General features: G+C 41.3%; 1 protein-coding gene across 1 annotated transcript in view; it reads left to right on the top strand.

The window, feature by feature from the left end:
- The window catches only part of SNORC (secondary ossification center associated regulator of chondrocyte maturation), a 32,826-nt gene extending 11,042 nt beyond the window's left edge, over positions 1–21,784 (top strand). The window contains exons 2-3 of the mRNA XM_029616916.1: positions 17,949–18,119; positions 21,669–21,784. Coding sequence (XP_029472776.1) covers positions 17,949–18,119; positions 21,669–21,778 — 281 coding nt within the window. The 3' untranslated portion in view covers positions 21,779–21,784. The remainder of the gene's footprint in view (positions 1–17,948; positions 18,120–21,668) is intronic.
- The last annotated feature ends 2,805 nt before the right edge of the window (positions 21,785–24,589 follow it).

Raw genomic sequence — 24,589 nt, 5'->3', positions numbered from 1 at the left:
CTTCCTTGTACAGATTTTCATTTTTGTAATTAGGCTTTTTTTTTTTTCTTTATAGAAGGTCTCTTAATCGGGCAGGTTTATAGTTTGTTTTTTATATACTGCCGCATTGGCCATAGCCTTCACAGCGGTTTACAATTTAAAAACAAATAATGAGATACAATAAATACATTCAATAATAAGAGATAACAGCTAAAAGTTTAAAAGCACAATAATAAAGTTTAGCTGTTAAAAGATAAGAATTAAAAATTAAAAATAAAATAAAACCAATCCTCAAAGTATTATTAAAATAACTAAAAATCAAACAAGCTAATAAACAGTAAAAAAAAAAAAAAACAAAGGTATTAGACATTACTAAACATTAAACAATTCAACATCTGCCTGTTGCCATAAAATCCGTGCACACTCATTTAAACCTGTGTGCGCGCATTTAAAAATCTGTGTGCATGTATTTAAGCCTGTGTTATTTGTTCGGTTATCTTTGTCTCTGTTTGCGGTATGTGGGGGGGTTTTGTGATTATGTGTGTATCTTTGTAAATGGTTCAGAGCCTCGTGCACCAAGCAATTTATACATTTTGAATAAAAATAAAACAGATTCAGGTTTGGGATATCTGGAGTAATGATTTATAGTTGGCTTTTTCAGTCACTTTGAAGTGGATCCCATTCTGGTACTGTAGGTATTTCTTTATCCCCAGAGGGCTCACTGTCTGTCTGTACCTGAGACAATGAAGGGTAAAGTGTCTTGCCCAAGGTCAAAAGAGTGGCAGTGGGATTTGAACTCTGCCTTCCTTTGTTTGTAACCAACAGCTCCAACCACCACCAGGCTTTTCCTCCTGTGCCTGTTTGCCTAGAAATGACATGAGGGGCAGAGGCGCCTCTCATCCAGTCTCAGAGGAGCATTTTCAGGAGTATGGTGTGAGATCTTGTGCCATGGATGCAGGTGAGAGTCACCTGGGAAGAGTGAGAAGTGAGGACTAGAGGAGATAACAGGAAAGGTATGAGATCTGGGACTTTCTTTCATGCTGGAAGTAAAAACTGGGATACATTTTCTTCCCAGTCCTATGGGCAGGATTGGGAGGTTACATTTTAGAGTGAGGAGAAGTGAGTGGCCACATTTCTCAAGGTATTGGCTGGAGCAATTGGAAGACTATTGCTGGAAAAGGAAGACGCAGTCACAAATTTATCAAATCTAACCACCAATTAGCCTTTTTTTTTTCAGTTTAAGCTGTAAAGAACCATCTGTTCACTTTTACAAGTCATCAGTAAAATTGAGTTAGAACCCATATAGTTTCCAGTATGATGATTTCTGCTTCTCTGGTTAAGAGATCATCAGTGCTGTTTACAATGGACTAAAAGAGTGGTGGTGGAGCGAGCAACATAAAAGGGCCTTGAGTTCCCCCCATGGGGGATTCTGGACTTCAGATCGAAGGATAACATGATTAGAACTGTGGCAATTAGGGCCTAAAACTGAATCCATGATCAGGGTTTTTCTTGCTCAGGGGTTATCCATGGTTTTGCCTCTGTAATTAAATCACAGGGCCAAACTTTACCTCACTGTCAGTCAGATGCACTAATTTTGTTTTCAATGGATATAAAATGTAAAAGACCCTTTATTTTATTTCATCAGTCTCAGGCTAGGACTTTATCTCGGTGTAAATATTAAATCCTGGAACTGGTCAGTGTGATATTAAGTTTGGGGATAGGACTTAACCTTGGTGAGATATTAAATCTCAGGATTAAACTTTCTCAAACAGAAGTATTAGCAAAAACAATTTTTATGTCATTCAACTAGCAGTTAAAAGAAAAATATAGAGCAAGAACAGTGTCTCTGAATGTTATTCCCCACTGGCTTTACAGCTGCTTATTTCCATCACCCTGGGTTCAATTCCCAGTTCAGATCTGCCACTCCCCGGGCTGGCCGGGGCTAAGGATACTGGGAAGGTGGTGCTCACAGCTCCTAGAAGTGCGGGAAGTAGTTACACCTAGTGTAAGGTTTCAGTTTTCTAGGAGTTCCCAGCTGAGGACTGTCCCTGCCAGGACTGGGAGGCGGGTGGTATAAAGCATGGGAAAATGCCCTGGTAGCTGATAATGCAGGCGCATGGCACCAGATTCCAGCCCTGGTTTCAAACAAGCTGGACTTCCAGCAGGGCTGATTGCTGTCCTGTAAAAATGACGACGGGGCTGCCCCCGCCACTCCCCCCCCCCCCCCCTAAATCCCGTGGATTCTAATGGAGTCATTCATGAACTTCGCTTTTTTTTCCCCTAATAATAACTGTGTGTCTGATCATTGTTTACACGTGCGGTACAGTCAGTGTAAGGCGACCAGATTTTAGGGGGGGCAGACTGGCTCACTTCTTCCCTGTAGTGCCAATAGTGGTCAAGTAGTTCATTTGCATGGAAGATTGCTAATCTAGTGGACTGTCCCAACCTACTAAAAGCACATGCGTTGAATTTTGAAACCACTAAATATTTCAACCCCCATTCAAAGCTTCAGGGCTGAAGTATATGGCCTTTACAAGGGAGTTAATTATTGCACCAAAAATTCAAATCAGCCAACAAAATCCAGCTATCAACATGTAAATTCTAAAACAAGTCAATAAAGAACAGGAGACACAAACCCCCAAACGAGATAAATTCTGTGTGAGAATCACATCTCAGTCAAAGACTTTGAGCTGGGTCCCAGGATACTGCACCATGGCCAGCAGAAGGGTATTAGGTGCTCTAGGTAAACCTTACAGCCTTGCGAGTTGGCCCTCTCTACACACAATTAAAAATTCTGCATTTATAATATTGATTTTACATGAAAGATTACATACAAAGTACAACATTTTGAGATAAAAAAAATATCACAACATGGGTATTAAATTTATATAAGCACTGCTATGGTGCTAACCAGACAGCCCCGAATAAAAAAAAAAAAAGACATTTGGAGCCAGATGATATTAGGCCTATTGGAATGTATTTTGAATGTGAGCTTGGTCCTCAATAAGACATGAGTGAAAATGAATTACAATTACAATATAGTAAACCTCCATGACAAAGCAGAACTCAAACAGTAACAACCCTACCTATGAAAAGACAACACTCCAGTCCCTAAAATACCAATACACCTATTAGGAAACAGAATAAGCCAGTCTGCTATAGATCTCTACACAGAAACTACAGGCTAGCAGAATACCTCACCTCAATCACACATGCAGAACACAGTCAGACCCTCACCAAATACAGAATAAAAAGAAACCATAAAGTATAAATAGAAATGTACAAACACAAACTGAACTGGAAACTGCAAGAAGCCAGAGACCATATGCAGTGGAAAAATGGAAAAACAAACATTACATTCCTCATAAAACAAACAATAAAATCGAGAAAGGTAAAACATCAAAATAGTATAACAATACTAATAAAAAGAATACGTATTTCAAAACCATTGATGACTAGAACTTTCAATTCTTTTAAAATTTCCCAAACACCAATAAAATATTTCAAAATATCAGACATATCAAACACCACACAATTAAAACTAATAAAGATTTTAAAAATCTCCCCCTTGCCATACATGGAAACTTTTCATTTCCAATCACCCTGAAATTGTTATGGATGAATGGGAGTGCACAAACTTTATATTTATATATATATATATATATATATATATAGGGAAACAGCAAGTGGGATTACCGCCTTTATAGTGAGTTCATTTTTCCCAGAGTCCATTCTGCCTTCTGGTAGACCGTGTAATTAAGAACCCAAGAAATATTCAGAACACCCTCTCATCCATCATGTAGCTGGCTACATAAGTAACAATGAAACTTTTGATAACTTTAAAAAAAAAAAAAAAATTCAAAATTTGAGTACCTAAGTATTGGGTTCTTTTTGGTAGTGGTGCGGCTGGAACTGAAGGGAAACAGCAAGTGGGAAATTGAATTGAACATGAATGTTGTTGATGATGTTTAAAAACAAGGGAATATGGTCATAATAATGAATATGAAAGATGTGAAAATATAAGAAACAAAATATATTGGGCCAAAAAATAAGGGAAACCTAGGAATAAGATTTCAAGCAAAAGGGACAAAACACAGTTGTGTGCAAAAGTTTGGGCAAATTATGTGTGTCAATGAATATGTAAGTGAACAGAAATGGACACAAGGTATGAAGCTAAATACGAATAAAGCCCATGCAATAGGGCAGAAAAAAAATTGAATACAGTTGTAATCCCTGTGATGGTAGAATGCAGATAACAGTTCCAGAGGCTATATCTCACAGTTCTATTTAGACGGACACTGTTCTTATTTCATTAAAATTACTTTTCCAGGATTTCCTATATGGGAGGGGGGACAGTTTCCTTTCAAGGCCCTCACATTGCTCTTTACTTTTCCCATAGTTAAGTCTTTTTGCACACAGCACTGATAATTTCAACATTAGAGAATATTAAAGTCCATACTCAATAAGACATGAGTATTGTTTGGTTTTCAATATTTCTCTTTACTGAAGGTGCAAGGAAGAGTTCAAAGTCTTTACAGCTATGTACTTTACTTTCAAGTTGATACAAGTGCTTTTAGTAAGTTTGTGACTTCTTGCCGTCTCTAAGTTTAGAAGGTTCTCCAATTAATTGGTTCTTTTAGTTACTTGATCTCTTCCTACCCATTGGAATGCAAGGCAAGTTGGGTACTTCCCTCCCAATGTAATGAAGTCTCTTATTTCCTACCCTCCTCTTGTAGTATTGAGGGTGATACCTTATACTCCTCTTTCTCATCTTCATGGGCCTCTTTCTCATCTTCATGGCCTTCTCATCTTCATGGGCCTCTTTCTCATCTTCATGGGCCTTCTCTCAGGATGCCCAGAAGTGTTTAAGTCATCCTCTCCTTGGATCTTGGTTGATCTCAGGTTCCATTTGTAGGAAGGGAACCTCTTCCATTGATTAAAACAGAAAACTCAAAACAGCTTGAGTCTAAAAGGATTTGGCACTCCAAACTTACTTAAGTTAAAAGTATCATGAGAAGGTAGAAAGAAATTCTCATCCAAAATAAGTCTCCATGGAGCTTAAAGTTAAGAATTAGATAAATAAGAGCACAGTTTAGGACATATTGTCTCCTTGATAGCAAAAAGGATCCATGGGAGCAAAATAGTGATCTCCCTTAAAAAAATAAAAAATAAAAAAAAAATTCCACTGGGGATGCTACCATTGCTAGCTGCCAATTAGGGGAGCTGCAAACCCAAAACCTACCAGCCTGTCTCTCCCTATACCACATGGTACATTCCTTATCCAGGATCCCTACACAGTGACTATGGCATGTGCAAAGGTTTGTGCACTCTTTCAGTCAGTACTTTTGTATCTCCTCCCTTGGCAGAAATAATAAGAGTCTATACATTTCCTGTAAGAGTCTCTATTCATACTTTTTTATTTTTTTCCCACTCTTTCTTACAGAACAATTCTAGCTCAGAAATATTCTTAAGTTTTGTTGCAAGCACTGAACATTTGACATCTTCCCACATATATTTTCAATAATAATCAAGTCTGAGGACTGTGAAGGCCATTCCAAAACAGTCATCTTTCTTTCCTGTTAGTATTTAATGTTTGTGTAGAGACCCATCAGTTCTCCAATAGATGGCCCTGGGGTTTGATAGGTAGGAGAAGGGCGTACCATTCTGAGGCTTGCTGGAATGGTGAGCTCCTCTGTGAATAAGGGAGGAGGAGAAGAGTGTATAGCGTGACATTTTGAGTTGGAGTTTGAGATGGAAGGAATTGTTTTTTGTTACAGCCTTTTTGCTTTGGGCTTCACAGCCTGAGACTTCTGGAAAAGGAGCAAAGTCCTCTCTGTCGGTGCACTCCCTGATGGAAGGGTGTTCCTTGAGTTGTTGGACCCAGAGAACAGTTTTGAAATTACTTTTGGAAGTTTACTTACCTCTTTTGTGAATCCCTGGCTGGAAGAGGGACCGGCCGTGCCTCAGGAGGCCTGAGTAGAGAAAATCTACTGAGCCCCTCCTCCTTGAGAGACTAAGGGAGAGTTTCCGTGGAGTTGGAGAGTTTTGATTCTGGGTATTTTTCCTGAGTTAGGAAGAAAGTTTGAAGCCACCCTTCCTTACCTGGAGGATAGAGGAAGAGCATTTTATTTAAACAGCTTGGAGAGGACTCCAGGAGAGAGAAAACGATGGACATCTGGAGACCCCACTGGAGTCTTCACCCCAGGACACAGGACAAGGGACAGTTTTGGGAAGATCTCGATTATTTTGTGGACCTCAGGTACTGTTGGGAAAGGGAACCCTCCACACGTAGGACATCCCTACCTAAAAAGGGACACTTATCTTTCCACTCCCTGGAGGGCAAGCCATGCTCAGGACCCAGTGCAGAGGGACACTCACACAGAGGGAAAGACAGAAGTGCTGATGTAATTGGTAACCACTTGTTGATGCAGATGTGATTTTTTTTTTTTTTTTTTTTGTAAAAATCAAAATAAACTTTTAATTTGGAACACCCCATTGGCATGTCCAGCCTGTTCTTTCCAGTGTACCTGCACGGAAGAGCTGTTAGTAACACACAGGGAAGGAATTCCACCTACACACCTTGGGCCTTAAGGGGACAGCCTTTCCCTCTTTCGAAACAAATCCCAGCTCCAGGGTGAAAGGACTTGGTCATAGCACAACTGGGAATTTGCTCCAAGACTGAGTGTGGCCCCAGCACAATTCAGCAGACACTTTGAGTTGGTGTTACAGTTGGTTTTGAGGCGCGTTTTGGATCATTGTCTTGTTGAAATATCCAACCTGTTTTGAGCTTTCATTTCTTTACTGACTCTGGAACATTAGCTTGTAGGATTTGCTGATATTTAATTGAATCCATTTGCTTCTACCTGCACAATTTGTCCTGTGCTACTGGCTGCCACACAACTTCAAACCATAATAGATCCATACCTGTGCTTAATAGTTGGCAAAGTGCAATTTTTCTCCAAATATATCTTGTGTGGTTGTGGTCAGATAGTAAAATTTTAGTTTCATCCGTCCAAAGCACTTTCTTCTAAAAAGATTCAAGCTTATCACAGCAGAGGAGAGGATTAGCCTAGTGATAAGAGCAGCAGGCTGTTAACCAGGGAAGCCAGGATTGTAACCATGGGCAGGCAAATCACTTCACCTACCTTTGCCTCAGGTACGAACTTAAGATTGTGAGCCCCCTGGGAACAGAGTAATTCCTGTAGTACCTGAATGTAATCCACTTTGAAGAGCCCGTAAGATGGAAAATAAATAAATAGATAAGGTTTTGGTTTTTATACGCTAGATGAAGACTTTGCGATGGGATCTTCTTCTGGCAGCTCTCCCATACAGTTCTATCAGATTTTTCTTGATCTTCCAGATCTTGCCATGACTTCAACAGTTCCATGTAACTTTCATTTCCTAATGTTTCTGATGGTTAAAATTGCTAGTTGAAAATGTTTAGAGAGCTTTTTATAGCCTTTCTCTGCTTTGCAAGAATGAATTATTTTCATTTTCAAATGCTCAGACAGCTGCTTAGAGGAGCCCGTGGTCATTGATTTTGCAGAGAGAGCAACAAATGGAGTCAGAGTATTTTTTAAACCATGGAATTATCTTAGTGTGACTAACTGAAGGGCCTAATGAGTCAATCAACATTTTAGGCTTTAACAACTCAAAAAAAAAAATGTAGTAATGAATCAACTGGAAGGGTGTCTAAACTGTGGTAATTGCCATATTGCCATAGTAACAGATCTATTTATATATACAGATATAGTATAGATATAAGATATTTATAGATATGTAAATTGCTGACAAAGGTTACAAAAGAATCCTTGAAATCTTCAGTAGTTATATGATGGCACACAATAGTCCTCTTTCTTATACACACATATATTTTGCAAAGGAAGTGGAATAACTATCCTCTTTATTTTCTGTAAGACTTTACAGTGAGCCCAAAGGGTGCTCATCAGCTGTCTGCCACATGGTGAGAGGGGGAGAAGTTTATGATCCGAGAATCTACCCTTTAACTAAGGAGATAAGCAGGTAGATCCTTTGCCCCCACTTTTGAAAAAAATGACAAAACACTGAGTCACAGACTTAGCCAGCTAGATTTTAGCCAACTAGATTAATTTTTAGATGAATTTTCAGCTATCATTTAGCTGGTGAGGCTGTGACTGAAAAATCTCTTAAACTTAGCCAGCTACAGTCTATCTGGCTAATCTATCACATGCATACTTATTGCAGAGATCCTGAAAACCAGGCCTGTTGTGGCTCTTGAGGTCCAGAGTTGGCCACCCTTGGAATAGCTGCTGAGGAGGAGGGGAAGGGAGAAGTCTCTAGCTCAGGGGAAGTCAACTCCAGTCCTCAAGAGCCAAAAACAGGCCTGGTTTTCAGGATAACCACAATGTATATGCATGAGATAGATTTGCATGTACTGCCTACATTATGTGCAGATATAATGTTACTGTTTGGGATCTTGCCAGGTACTTGTGACCTGGATTGGCTACTTCTGGCAACAGGGATTTGATGGACCCTCAGTCTGACCCAGAAGGGAATTTTTGATATATCTCATGCATATTTGTAACCCTAGGGCTGAGATCCTTCTGTAGGGGTCCAAGGACACACAGTTATAGCTGAGCTAACTTTCATTTTCTCTTTCGCAATCTATTTTTCTCCAGACATTCCAGGATTCCCATGTGGGGGGGGGATGATATTCCCAGGCCTGGATGTCTTTTTAAATACTCTGGCTAGTTTAGCAAAAGTCACACTGGAAGCCATTAAAAGGTTCCAACATAACTTTACTGACTGTTTAAAGAGAATTGTAAAATGATGCTAAGTTCAATCTTCACCCTCTCCTTTACTTTAACTGTGTAAATCTGTGACTAAAAATCTTGGGCTATAGAGTCTTCCCATTCAGATCCCTTCCCAATTTCGGGGGCAGTTTCGAAGCTTCCTTCCAAAACCTGGATGGGCTAGCTAACGTACTTCAACTCCCAAATTTTTCATACCTTAATTAAGATGTCTTGGATATAGAGCTGGGGCAAAGGGGGCTGTTACCTTAGGTATCCAGCCTTAAGGGGGTGTCAGCAGCAGGGCTGCTTTCACCCGTGGGCACAAGGGGGTCCATTGGGTGAGCATACAGGGCTCTGTCTCATGACTCTATTGGCCGGTGACTCGAAATCTCAGGCAGCAGAGAACAGGCCCAGGAGTGAATAACAGGAATTAGATCTACTTTATGGGATGTGCCAGGTACTTGCAACCTGGATTGGCCACGGTCGGAGACAGGATGCTGGGCTTTGAAGGACCTTGGTCTCACCAGCCTGGCAATTCTTATGTTCCTATATTCAAAAACCCAACTAAAAATCCACACCCACAACAAAGGGCTCTGCCTTTTATACACACTACAGCAGTCTACATAGAATGGAAAAGCAGGTGGTATTATATAGTACCTACCAAATCTTAGGAAAAGAATAGAACTTAGTAGGAACCTCATGAGGCCCTATATATTCATTATGGATATCCTGAAAATCAAGTCTATTTGTGGCTCCTGAGGGCTGGAGTTAGCCACCTCTGCTCTAGCTTTTCTTTACAAGATACTTGCTGACTTTCTCTGGATCCCATTGTAAGCCTTTTGATTAAAGGAATCCTAATGCCTGAATTACAGGTTAATAGAGAAGCACTTCCCAAACCTGTCCTGACAATCCCATAGCCACATGGGGTTTCAGTATATCCACAATGACTATGAATAAGATAAATCTGCATACTCTGGGTTTCTAGTGTGTGCAGGTCTACATCATGCGTAGTCATTGTGGACATTCTGAAAACCCAAATGACTGTGAGGTCCCCAGAACAGGTTTGGGAAGCCCCGTGATAATCTAGCTAGCAACAGATCAGACAGTTGGGGTTTGCAGTCCAGCTGACAATGTGAGGGTGATCTGATATCATTACAAGAACACAAGCGCGATCCAACCTTGTGAGACAAAGGCTGCTCTTCACAACCTAGCAGCACAGGCTTCACAAGACTTCTTTATATATAATATCTTTCTTAAGGTTAGTATAATATATTGCAATTGATAAAATTAATCACGTGTGACTTCTGAATTCTGTGGTAATGATGCATAGTCTTACTGTTGATTTTGAAGCCAAAAGAGAGGAAGAGACTGCCAAGTCTTCATTAATCGTACCTTGACATTTGTTTTATTAAGACTAAAATATGAAAGTACAATTGAATAATTCCAGCAATTGGTTAAAAAACCAAAGCACTGTATTGAGCCAGACGTCATGTGATTGCTCAGGTTTCTTCAAGCTGAAATGTATGCACTACATGGTTGTAACCTTGGAAAGGCAGCATTAACAGTTGTCGTCCTGGGGGTATCACTAAGTATTTATTTAAGGAAATTTCAACTGAGACATAATATGTAAGTAAGGGGTATTTTGTTCCCTTACCATTTATTTTCCCTTTCTCTGTGCTTGGGAGAATTTGTGGGCACTTTTTTGATCAGCCCTATGATTTTTCCTCAGCCAGGATGCTGGGATTGGTCAGCTCAACAGTATAAAAACCAGGCTGAGCCCAAGCAATGTGTGGTTGATTGTAGATTTTGGAAGGAGTGGGGGTTATGTGGGTGGTTCCCCAAATTCAGGGCCCCCACAGCCTGTTCCAGAGGGATAGGACTTTGCCCTACTTGCCAGTGCTTTCAGAGACCTGGAAGGAGGATTGTTCGGTGTGAGGAGAAGATACATTTTTGCCTTTTGATAGTTGGTTTTGTTTTTTTTTTTTTTTACCTCCACCCAGCTCAGGAGGTTATTTCACCCCCGCCTGAGGACATTAGGATAGGGAGCTGCCTTGCACTGCGTCCATTTGAAGGGGTGACTTTAGTTGCCAAGAAGGACTGTTTGGGGAAGTTTTCCTTTATTCTTGGATGGGAGGAAGTTTTTTTTACCACCCCCTTCTTACCCCCACTGTATGGAGAAGAGATTTTTCAAATCTTTCTTGGCAGCAGGAAGGGAGTTGGAGAGAGAAAGAGACTAAGGCTCTTGGAGTTTCATTCTATCTGTGTACCTAGGGTGCTGGAGGCCTGTCCGCTTCCTCATCTGTGGAACCCCAGCAGTCCAGTGGGCTAACCATGTGGTGAAACGAGAGAAGAAAATAGGGGTCCGGGACATTGAGATTATCCCTGGGGACTGGAAAATCACAAAAGCAAATGTTACCTATACATGCCACATCCAATACAATGGAATGACAAGTTAACTTTTTCTCACATTTAGAAAATAGAATACATGGATTAGGCGTTTTGGTGCATGACATTCTATAAATACATTAACGCTCTTGACTGTACATCAAAGGATTTCACTGCTGGTTGGCAGTAACTGAAAGCATGAAGGCTTTCAGTGAGTTTATTTTGATGTGTAAGAAGAGGCTGATATCCTATGATAGTGGCAGACTTCCACAGGTCCTGTGCCGACCCTAGGGGGCATGGGACCTGCAGCAAATAATAAATTGCTGACAAAGGATACAAGAATGTCCTCGTAATTTGCGGTAGTCGTATGATGGCATGCGATCCTCTTCCCAAGTCCCAATACCCATGAGCAACCTTGTCCCTCATCACCACCATTTCCCACTCCCAGCATGATTCTTTACCCCTTCCTACAAATTGGCAGGAGAGCAGCATTTTTACCTGCCTCCCTCCCCTTTCTCCTCCTCAGCTATCAGTTTTACCCTGAAGTCTGAACGTGTAGTGCCAGCGGGTCTTTCAAGGCTATAGAGCCTTGTGCATTGAAGCTAGCAGAGGAGAAGGCAGATGCAGGTAAGAAGTGCTGCTCTCCTCCTACAGGAAGGAGAGGATCATGCTGAGGGGAGGGGAAAACATTGTGCCTGGGCACGGAGCGAGTGGAAAAAGATTGTGCTGGAGAACATTGAAAGATGGGGGTCCCCTAAGCACGGGTCCCAGGGCAGTCCTCCAATTTGCCTTATTGTAGGTACAACCCTGCTGCCAAAGTAGAGATTCTTGCACTACAGCGGAATTGCACATACAGGGAATAGTTGAAGGGTGTGCTGAGATAAGAGGATCTGAAGTCCCTGCCTCCTCAGTCTGTTCTTGATGGTCTAAAACCCTCCAGTAATACCGAGCAGCTTCTGAAGTTTTAGATTAGTGGCTCTGCTTTAAGTGTGGGATTCTGATCTGGGGGTGCAATAATAGAGCTAATCCTGAATAGCAAGTGGAGACTGTTTCCCTGCAGAATTGATGTCTGTCATTTGATCACTCCCACACCCTTCATTTCCATCTTCTAATTCACCAGCGAAGGAAACAGTGCAGTCGCTCGAGCACACAGCTGTAATCTTGCAATCTTCACGGATTACCCTCTGCTACATCGCGAGTGATGCGCAGGCCAGGAGCTGGACCTCAGCCCTTTCATTTACTCTCACTTTCTTTCCAGGCCTTGCAGAAATGTTCACAAATGCATTCACACAAACTTCTAGGAAATTTGCAAGCAGCACTGTAGTAAAAGTCCAAGGCAATGCAGCATGAGCAGCGAGTAGACTACTCTCATCAGTTCTCCGACTGACTGCAAATATTGGTGCATAACAAAAAAAACAAAAAAAATGGTCAGGACCATGATTTAGCTTTCGGAGAGGGACAATAAATAGAGAGAGTAGAAGCAAGGCCATACAGTATGACAACTCTAGGGTGAGGGATAAAATGAGTGGGAGTTAGACGGGGGGTGCAGGCATGAAGTGCGCTGCTTTTATTCTGAGTCACGTGAGTTTTATTCTGGATTTTAGAGAGCTTCCTGCTTTTCCTTTCCCTGGCCTTGCTTGGCCATTACCAGTCAGGTGTGAGTTTTGTCAGAGGCCTGTGGAATGTCTGCAGTTGGTGCAGGGGCCTCTGACCTCGGCCTTCTCAACACAATTGGGCATTGAGTCTACGCATGGATACAGCTATAGATAAACAAAGGTGTCTCAGACGTCAGAGCCTAATGGGAGGGAACACTGTAAGACATAAATAGCATCACCAAATAGGGCATATTTCTTTCTTTTCTGATTAGTCAGCATCCAATGCACTAAACAAACAGGATGTTCAGGAGATTTATCAGCCAGGGAATGGGAGGTGTTCTAATCTTCTACTCTTGTGAGAGTCACACTTCCTGACATACCTTCTCCCTTTACTCTTCAGAGGTGTTTACACACAAATTAAAATCTGACCAAGATATTCCTAAGGCGTAGCCTGCATCTATTCATGAGATGTGCAATGAGCATCATTAGCTTCAAGAAGTTGATCCCATCAGATGTTATAAGTATACAGACAGTGCTATGCCGTGATAGAACCATTTGATCCTCAGTCAGTGACAAACCACAGACCCAAGGTCCTTTTATTTATACGTCCTGGCAACAAGTGATGTGAAATTACCATGAGCTGTCTCCGTTCTGGACAGCTCTGGTAAAAAGCCCACACTTGGGAGGTCTCCAGCATGATGGACGGTCCCTCTGCTGCAGACATGCTAATCTAGACATGGCTGCATGTGTTTCAGAACAAGGCTCACGTACTGCAAATGATATGAGGTGGAGGTGTGTCCAATGTGTTAGAAATACTAGTGAGGTCGATTTTGAAAGGGGATTGAGTTAGGATTCTAAATTAGGAATTGTACTAGGGCTATTCCTAAATTGTCTCCTTGCTTCATTAGGATCCTGCATTTAGAATCCTAAAAAGTGGCTGGCTATGGGGGTAGGAGTTATGGCAGGGAAACAGATGCTTAGAACTGATTTTTAGCACTAGGCACCTAACCTAGGATACTAAATCTAGGCAAATGATTAGCAGGTCTAAATTAAGGATCCTAAGTTTTAGGATCTTAAATTGAGGTGAAGTTTAAGCTGAAAACTTACGCTTCTAAGTTTGGTAAAAAAAAAAAAAATAGGTGCCTAGCTTAGGGGGTCTATATTTAGGATGTCAGCTTTTTTTGAATATTGGGCTCACTGTTTTCTAAGTGTGCATCTTTGTTGAAACCAGCTTCAATGCAATCAACTCAAGAACCATTTACTATTACATGTTGTCAGAATAGGACCTTTTGTCTCAAAAATTGCTTCAGAAGTAATGATTGCTATCATCTGGACATTCATTTTCTACCTGCTAAATTGCTCTGATATGCAAAGTTAAAGGCACCAAACAAAGCTATAGTTGCATATAATGGAGGCATGAAATTCCCAATCCTGGTGGTCATCCCTGTTATACATTTTCCATAGAAACAGTAATTAAGATAAAGCTACAAAGGGCTTGCTCGGGGACTCGATGGCAGAGCTTGCACTGCTATGCGGAGGACCTGGGTAAAATTCCCAGATCCAGTCTTCTGCTCCTTGGATGGGATAAGGTTGCTGTGAAGGAGGTGCTCACAGCTCTTACAGGGAGGGAGGGGCTTTCAGGAGAAAGGAGTCTAGGTCATTAAACATTAGTGACACCCAGTGGTCAGATGTGTGGTTCCCTGCCAAAGACCATTGCTGCAGTGACTGGGCTAAGTGAGTTGAAAGGGGAGAAATAGAGGAAAAATCCACAAGTAGCTTCTAATGGAAGCACATAGCACCAGATCCCAGGCCCAGTTCCAACTGCCCTGTAAGTCTAACATGAGCAGGAGATTAAAAAAAAAAGATAGTGCTAAGAACGTCATTCATTTAGAATATTGGTTGAATGGTTATAGTGAATATTCTGTTAATTTCAGCATTGTTCACCAGTGATAGTGAATAGGTCAAGAAAACACAGATTTGGGCATCAATGGGAATGTAGACCACCCAGCCCCTTCTATTCCAGGCCATAGATTTGTAATAAACATGAAATTGTCACCAGTTCTTTTATAAACCCAGAAGGCCTGGGTCCCTTTCTGATTAAAGCTCAAATTTAAATTGGACTTTTGTCTGGGTGGTCCCTGTGGCCTAGATAAATGTGAACCCCTGCGGTCTGAGACCCTTTTGAACATGACCCAAGCGAGGAGTGATCTTGCGGTGGTGTTTGCTGTGTGAGGATCAGTGGTGAGCAGAGGGTAGGAGCCCCTGAACTCATGGCAGAGGGAGAAGGCACTGAGCTTATTTTAGTTCCTGGAAAGGACTATGAGAGCATTTTCATTTGTGATAGAGAGACAAGTATCTATCTTTACAACTCCTATGAAACTGGAGCTAATCATATGAATGGAACAGATGTCCATATTGTGACTTTCAGACACAAAAGAGCCACTGAGTTGTACCCTATGAAAGGCGGGAGCATTTTTTAGAAAATGAGTCAGAAAGTCGTTTCCTTCACAAAGCTGGGGAGAAGGGGCATATTTTACAATCCCAGAGCTTTACTCTGAGTAAGATAATTAATGACTTATCTAGCGAAGCCAGGATCTCAAAATGCTTGATGTTAAAATTATACTAGAAAGAAGTATTTAAGGCAGTGTTCTTCGCTATGTTTCAGTTGGGGTCACTTTGCTAAAAACTTCAATATGAAAGCCACCACCATTACCGGACAAAGTGGCTACAGCCTAGCCAAGAAGGAAGAGGGAAAGGGGTTCCCTCGGATGATGCAGCTGGCCAGGCTGCCTCAGAGCAACTTGTTTAAAATGAAATCTGCTCCCCCTCACCACCTCTCTCTCAGCCTATCTCCCCCCCCCCCCAGCCCATTTCCTTGCTGTACTCTCTCTCTCCCCCTCACACTCTCCCTCTTCCCAATATATCTCCCCCATACATTTCCTCCACAGCTCGTCTTCTCCAACCCTCTCCTCCCAGCTACTTTCCCCCACTCCCTGATTCCCCAATACAGGGATGGCCAATTCCTGTCCTAGAGAGCCACAAACGGGCCAGGTTTTCAGGGTATCCATGAGGAATATGCATGAGAGAGATTTGCATGCAATGGAGGCCACGCATGCAAATCTATCTCATGCATATTCATCGTGGATATTCTGAAAACCAGGCCCGTATGTGGCTCTCGAGGACTAGAGTTGGCCACCCCTGTCCCAAAACATACTTTCCCTAACCCCATCCCAACCAATCTCAATCCCTACCCACCTCTCTGGCCAGTCAATTTACATCATTCTGTTCTCAGCGGCTGCTCCAAGCCGGCTCTCAACCCAGTTTTTTTAATTCCCCCCTCATCATCATCAGATGATTACTGCTGGCACTGATTCTATACAGCTATTCGGGTTTTTTTGTTATGTACGACTCAGTGAGTTTCAGCCATGCAGTGCCTGAATTCCCACGCGGTTCTTCCAGTCTCGTGAGAGCAGGCATAGTGTTTCTCAGGCAAAAAGATCAGATGTTTCAGAGGTGATGCCAGCAGCAGAAGGTGGAGGAGTTGAGGGTATAGCGGGAAGAGAAGTGGGGAGCCATTCTTAAGAGTCAATGGGAGCTTCTGCTGGCTCCCAGGCCTTACAGTGAAAGGTTAAAGAGGAGGAATATATCTATCCTCTCTGGCAACAAGGAGCAGCACCATGCTGAATAATCCTTAAGTCTGTCCATGAGCTGATGGGTTAGGGGAATTTAATATGACCCATAAGCACTGTAAGGGATGAGTAAAACTGACAATCTGAGTTGCTCTGCACATGAACTAATATTTGAGCCACTTTATTGCTAGAGTGAAAAACAAATAAAGCAGACCTACATTATTTTGGAACCACAGCACTGGGGAGAGCAGTATGGCAGGAAATACCTGCTTGCACAGAGCGTATTGGTCATGCTTTCTTTGAGTGGGAGTTCACAGGCAGGTTCACTACATCATCTATAAAGAAATCTTATCTGAATCAGGACAGGACACCCTGCTACAAGGGTCGCCTTCACACCAAATATTAAATTTAAGAATGCTTTCCAAACAAAAGTTATAACAAGCTGAACAGCATCAGGCTTCCTGGACCCATTACAAGTAAGTATGATTGTCGACAAGTCCATTTCAAAATGGCCAAAATCTGCCGCTTGGTGAAGGAGACCCAGGACGCCAGCACTGCCAAATCTGACGCCTCTGTCTTTTATGAAACTGTGGAAAATCTTTTCAATGTGATTTGCAGTAATTGCTGGTTTTGAGTTGCTCATCTCTCTTTCATTCTATCTCTCTATTCCTATTTTCAGTTTTTCTCATAACTTGGCCCTCGATTATTTATTATAGGATATCTGCCCTATCCTGCCTGCAAAACTTCTTTCTAACTCCAAGCTATGCCCCAATACACCTACTTTTTACCCCTACTTGTGTCGCTTTCAATCCTGCATGGGGCTGAGGACTATAGTAACCTCCTGTACTTGACAGAGCAGATTATGGCTATCTACGGAGCTGTAAATCAATGATGCTCTACCTGACAGCAATGTCAGGTGAGCTGGCCCCAGGACTTCATAGCCAAGCTGAGAATGTAACCGGAGTCTCCCACAGGGGGGTCAGTCAGCTGGCCCCAGAGTGCAGTGGTACTGTTATCAGATAGGAAGCTTCTACATATTTACAGATACGTTTGTAGGATTTAACAAATGAATAATGATCGTAATCTGTGGAGAGGGAATATCATTCATTCATATCCATCACAAAGTAGATGAATGATGTCAGAATCCTTACCCAGGCAGGAAAGCAGAGATGTGCCCAAGTGCCTTTTGATCCATGGGGATTTTGCAAAATATTTGTGATCCATGTGGTTTAGAGTTCATCATAAAAATGATCCACAAATTACTTAAAGAGACTTTGACTTATCTCCCTCCCAATATCACTAATTTTTTTAATGTATTTAAAGGCACAAATGATTTAGTTCATGATCTTTAGATTTTGCTCTCATTATGAACTGATCCCAAATCTGTTGATCCAATTTGGTGCCAAACTGCACTTTGCAATCGTGAATCGTGAATCAAAGGTTTGATTGATACATTTCCCGAGATGAAGCTCACATTGCCTGCTAAGAGGTGAGGAGAGAGGCAGTGTCACTGCTCAGAGACTCTGTTTCAGGCAGTAATTAGATTGAGAGTTTACCAGTAATGTGACAGGGATGTATATCTGTTTCAGGAGGTTATCCTCAGGGTCCTGTCCCAACACTGTGGAATGAGCCTCCTGAGCTGCCCTCAGGAGGAGGCCCCGTCGACAGCACCACCATCGCAGCTCGTTTTTCAGACATCACAGGCTTCCCAGCCTACACAACAGAAGACACCACCCACTTGCATCTGGACAATGGGGATGGTATGTGCTGGGTCACTTGTTCATCTCACCCTACCTAAAACTACAGCTTTCTGTTGTGATGTGTGTACCAGTCAGCAGCATACACTAGCTGGGTGAAACATTAAGGTGAAGGTTTAGAGACTGTGTTGGTGTTGTCATGAGTCCAAAGTTAACATGAGTTAGAGAAGTGCACAACCCTGGTCCTTCAGAGCCTCAAACAGTGGAGTACCTAGAAACCTAACCAACCATACAAACACTATCACCATAAGGTTAGTGTATCTGTCAAATGCAGTTATACTCTTATCATACAGACCTGTGCAATTGCATTCCAGCAGGCTCTAGGCCTTAGGTGAGTGAAAAGGAGGTGTTAGAATGATCATGTACTGGTGGTTTGAATTTCTAGTCACTTAAATCTTTTTAGGAAAATTTTCTATGCAATTACAATTTTTTTATATATACAAAAATGTCGCAGGAAAAAACATCCCTTAATGTGTAAAATCAGAGGGAACAGTGCAAGTTACTGATGCTATGGACATATTCTAACTTTTAGGTACGTGCATTTAGATGATCAGAATGTAAAAATGGATCCAAATGATGCAATTTTCAGTTTGGTTTGAGTCATCCAAACTGAATGGGCACAGTCCTCTAAAAAAAAAAAAAAAAAAAAAATCCAAATCTTTTTCAGCTCATTCAGTTTAATCCCACTGAAGTCTATAGTGGAAAGTGAGACATCTCAAAGATTGGTTGTACAGCACAGAACATTATACACTGAGGGTTTCAGAGAGTTCTTGCTAGCTAACGCATTTAAGCTATATGTTGCATACAAGTACAGAGAAGCTCCCTTCTTATCTTAGATCGAGCATATTGATAGCACCTTTGAGAGTTCACTGACTCCTCCTCCTCTTCAACAAGCCACCTCTCTAAAGATTGTAAGGCAGTCATTAAGTATGCAGAGTGTAATAATGTCAGACATGTTACAGCCCTCCACACAGATGCTGCATTCCTAAACTCCCAGAATGCTGCTACTCCCATGTTGGAGGGAGAACAATATATCTGAGAGGGTGGTACCTGAAATTACAGCCTAATGCACTGACGTTTGTGGAGAGTACCATGATAGAAGGTCCTGGTCCAAGATATGCCATAAGAACATAAGAAATTGCCATGCTGGGTCAGACCAAGGGTCCATCAAGCCCAGCATCCTGTTTCCAACGGAGGCCAAACCAGGCCACAAGAACCTGGCATTTACCCAAACACTAAGAAGATCTCATGCTACTGATGCAATTAATAGCAGTGGCTATTCCCTAAGTAAACTTGATTAATAGCCGTTAATGGACTTCTCCTCCAAGAACTTATCCAAACCTTTTTTGAACCCAGCTACACTAAGTGCACTAACCATATCCTCTGGCAACAAATTCCAGAGCTTTATTGTGCGTTGAGTGAAAGAATTTTCTCCGATTAGTCTTAAATGTGCTACTTGCTAACTTCCTACTACGGTATACACCAAGGGACAACCTGAAAGGTCAGTAAGGATGTACATCATCATGGATGGCTAAAGCAGCAGATTCCTGGCAAGGTGAGAGTACTTTTACCTGCTTAACATGCATGCTCAAAATGTGTGTAGGAGAAGTAGAGACAACAGGGAGAAGGGCAAAGGGATATGTGATAGAAGCCATAGATGGCAGCATCAGATCACTCTTCCCATGCTCTTAAAATGCAACCAACTTCTAAACAATAGAAGAGAAATTACTGTGCCAGAAGTAGTGTGGCAACATCCCTATATGAGACCTAAATATCTCCAACCTTTGAATCCTGATGCTCAAATCTTACTCCTCCATGGCCAAGATATCCTGGAGCTACACAATGGTCTATGCAGCACTTCTTATGCTCATCACCTTGAACTAGGATGGGTGATAAGTGATATCTGTATTGACAAAAGGCATAAACCAGACAATGTTAATACCTTCACCACTAATGTACTGGAGGATGGGTGCATTTATTTATTAAACTAATGTCTGAACTATTTCTCTGTCAGAGAGATTCCTGTCCATAAAGGGCAACCAAGTCATCATCCTCAGATCTATGTAGAAGCCCTCATACCAAATGATTGGGAGAACTATCTAGGAATCGCAATATTCCAAACTATGAAGGACGATGACAAACTTGCCCTCTCTATGGAAGATGAAACGTTCTTGAAGATAATGGGCAAATCTTCAAAGATGAATGAAACGCCTGCATGGCTCCCCTCCTGTTCCAAACACCCAGACCTCTACTTCCCAACAAGAGGAGGGCCTTTCAAGGATTACCTCATTATATTGGAACCTAGAAAGGAAGCCAGAGACAAGGGACCACTTTGGACCTTTATGAAGGACATGTTTAATAACAGTCATGCGGAGACATTTCCACCTCTGAAGGAAGATGAAGAATGCTGGTATCTTCCTATCTTTGGGCAATGAGAAGAGGAAGGACATCAAAGCTTCATAATAATGTCCATAAGGTTCAAGATTTTATTGTATTTAGAGACAAGCAAAAAGTTCAAATTGTCAGCATCAAGCCAAAATCATTCATGTCAGTAATTTCATGGTCCCCCGACATGGGCCATGTTTTGAAAAGACTGTGTTGGGAGGGAGCCCACAAATGATAGGGTATTCATCTACAATATGAAAGATATTGTGATCTGTTAAAGCTGTGCATAGAAAACGCATAGTGGAGACAAAATATATCACCCGAACCATTTTGTCAAGTAGAAAATTATCATTTGATTTTGTATTAGATGGCCTATTTGGATAACTGATTGCAGGACCGCTCAGTTTTTGGAGGCGTGAGAGCAGATGTTTTGGATAAATATATTTTTCTTGGTACTCACTGGTATCCAGAAAACTTATCATTCAGCTTCTGGAGTCCTCTGAGATGACATCCTGCTGTGGAGTGACTTGTTTATCCATTTTCAGCTGATACTGCAGGAGGTCACAAGGGCTCATTGTGTTTTTCCTCAACAGTAATCTTATTTTCCTATTGCAGTGATAATTGGTACAACTCAAGTAGTGATGTATAGAGGATAATTCTGATTAGAAAGAAGGAAGTAGAACTTTTAGGTTACTATTTGTTTGTGAAGAATTTTTGGGTGCTGGGAGGATTGGGTAGAGGGGAGTTACCTGTGCATAGCATCACAATCTGTTTCCTTTTTAGGAATAAGGGGGAGGGGAGAGAGAGGCAGTAGGGGAAGAGGGAAATTTTATATAGTAAGTAGGATGGAATGGAGGGGATCAGGGCAGGATTTCAGTGCTAACCAGTTTGATAAATCTGGCTACATTTTTGACAGGCTAATTTATCCAGATTTTCAGCTGAACACACAGCCTGTTATATTCAACTGATAATTCTCCTAAAGATGAGCAGATAAGATTAGCCAGTTATCTTATCTTACCCACTGAATGGATTTTTAAAATATGTATCTCTGTATGTTCTGCATACGTAGGTTTTTAGGGATCTTTTGTTTGATATTTTTGCTTTGTTTTTCTATGACTTTGTTCCACAGTTCTGGTTTGAGATTTTCTTTTTTTTAATCTCACTTAGGATCGCTGGGACCTGGAGCCATTGCCACCATTGTGATCGCTGCTCTTCTGGGCACCTCTGTTATTGTGGCCTTGATTGTCATCACTCTGCGAAAGTTCTCTGCTTCCTGAACCCAATAAAAGAAGAATTTTTCCAAATCTCTGTTCTTGGCTGGGCTTTCGTCTTCCTGCATGTGTGTGTGTACGTGTGCTAAACTTCTTACATTTCTCTTTGGGATCATTTTTAACGGTTTCTGAGAAAGGGCAGAGAGATCCCATTCTGTTCTGCAATAGAAGATGGTACAACCTTCTTTACATACATCTTGTGCAACTACTAGTTAGTAACACTATAACTTATATTGATGATGGGGGAACTGTCATTTTATTGACTGTAGTAGCACTCTGTGACTCTCCCAGGAGGCCCAAGTACTGTTCCTTGCATTGACTCCTCCTTCAGCAGCATTGGAATGATGCCATGACCTCGCCTCTCACTTACTGTGTCTTGATCCTTCCTTTACCCAAGACCCAGGATCTAGAGAAGTGAGATGACCAGCATGGCTGGAAATAATTCTAGGGTTGGAGTGGGGGACCTAATAAGAACCACGGGGAAAATTTGATAGTAGAATTGTTGTGTAACTGTCACTGCTACACAAGAAGAATAAGCCAAAATTCTGTAACAAATTTAAAATGACAGAGAATTAAATACACTTTTTCCTAACCTTTGTCTCTTTTTTTTTCTCTCCACCTCTTTTCTGCCTCCTCTTTATTTTATCTTTTCATTCTTATTGCTCTTGTGACTTCTACCTTTGTCCTTGTTTTACTGGTTCCTGCCTTCTTTATTGTATCTTTGTTTCTTCTTTCCTAGATGGCCATCTTCCTCTCTCTCTCTCTCCCTCCAAACCTCTCTTCTTTCCCTCCTACACTTCTGCAATCTTCTTTTATTCTCTATTCCACATTATCATTTCTTATCTATAACTTACTTTCTATTTACTCAACTTCTGCAATATTTGTCTTCTCCCCAACCTTTTCTCTTTTCCTTTTCTCTGCAGTTTATCTCCCTAATCACGAGTTTGCTCCCCTTTTTTCATGCCTCCACCTCTCCCCTGTGACATCCCTTTGTCTTTCTCTCCTTGCAATCTTCTCCTTTTTCTCCATTGCTTTCCTTATTTCTGTCTTTCCTTCATCTCTCCCCTGGACACTTTCTTTTCCTGCAGCCTCTCTCCCTTCCTTCTTGCTCTTGCTCTCCACTGCTGCCTCCCCCTTCTTATCTCCCCCTTCCTCCTATGGCTCATCTCTCACTTTCCCTTCCCCATAGCCTCTCAGCACCTTTTTCCTCATTCTTCTTCCACCACAGTCTCGTTGCTTGTCTCCTATCTTAAGAACATAAGATGAGCTATGTTGGGTCACACCAAAAATCCATCAAGCCCAGCATTCTGTCTCCAATGATAGCCAATCCAGGTCACTAGGAAGTACCTGGTAGATCCCAAAGAGTAGATCCATCCCTTCTTGCTCACTCCTACAGATAAATGGTGGAATTTCCAAGTATTCTTGGCTAATAATTGTTTATGGGCTTTTCCTCTAGTAATGTGTACAAACTCTTTTAAATCCCGCTATGCTAGATGCCTTGACCACATCCTCTTGCAAAAAAATGTCACAGCTTGATTGTTCATTGAGTGAAAAACATACTTTCTCCAATTTACTTTAAATCTGCTGCTTGTTAGTTTCATGAAGTATCTTCTAGTACTCTTTGAAAGAGTAAATAAACATTCCCTATTTTCCTGTTCCACTCTACTCATGATTTTATAAATCTCTATCATAATACCTCCTCTCAGTTGTCTCTTCTCCAAGTTGAGCCTAACCTGTTTAGCCTTTCTTCATAAGTGAGCCACTCCATCCCCTATATCATTTTGGTCCCCATTCTTTATCTATTCTAGTTATGCTATAAACTTTTTTAAAATAGTGTGATCAGAACTGCACACAGTACTAAATGTGCAGTCTCATCATGGATCAATATAAAGACCTTGTGATATTCTCAGTTTCATTCTCCATTTCTTTCTGAATAATCCCTAACATTCTATTTGCTTTTTTTGACTGCCACTTCACACTGAGCTGAGAATTTCAAGGTATTTTCTGCAATAACTCAAAGATCTTTTTCCTGGGTGGTGACTCCTAATATGGTACCCAGCATTATTTGCCTATAGTTAGAATTATTTTTCTCTATACATCACTTTACACTTATCCACATTAAATTTCATCTGCCACTTAAATGCAAAATTCCCCAGTGTGGCACAATCCTTCTGCAGTTCCCCAAGTCCACTAATTCTTTAACAACTTTGAATTATTTTGTGTCCATCTGCAAATATGGCCACCTCATTCATAGCTCCCTTTTCCAGATCAATTATATACATGCTAAACAGCTTGGTCCCAGTGCAGATCCCTGGTATACTCTATTGTCTACCTCTCTCCATTGAGAAACTGATAATCTAGCCAACTCTCTTGTTTCCAATCTTTTAATCAGTTACCAACCCACCATAGGATATCACCTGCTCTCTTGTGATGTTTTCATTTCTTTGGGAGTCTCTTGTTTTGGACTGTCATACCCTATACCGAGCAGCTCACAGATATCTGCATTTTTATTTACACCTTAAACAAAAATCTGATAGATCGACAAGGCACAACTTCCTTTTGCTGAATCCATGTTGGCTCTTCCCCATTAAGCCACATCTATCCATATTTCCAGTAATTCCCTTCTTAAGAATAACTTCTACTATTTTGCCCAGCATTGATGATATGCTCACTGGTTTATAGTTTCCCAAATGCTTCTGAAGCACTTTTTTTTTTTTTTAATTAGTATTACATCAGTTACTTTCCAATATTCAGATGCAGTAGCTGATTTTTTTTTTTTTTAACTATTTATTGGTATGACAAGGTTGCAAACAGAAA

The sequence above is a fragment of the Rhinatrema bivittatum genome, chromosome 9 (assembly GCF_901001135.1).
Source record: "Rhinatrema bivittatum chromosome 9, aRhiBiv1.1, whole genome shotgun sequence".
In the NCBI taxonomy this organism is placed as follows: Eukaryota; Metazoa; Chordata; class Amphibia; order Gymnophiona; family Rhinatrematidae; genus Rhinatrema; species Rhinatrema bivittatum.
This window is presented reverse-complemented; position numbering and strand designations above follow the sequence as displayed.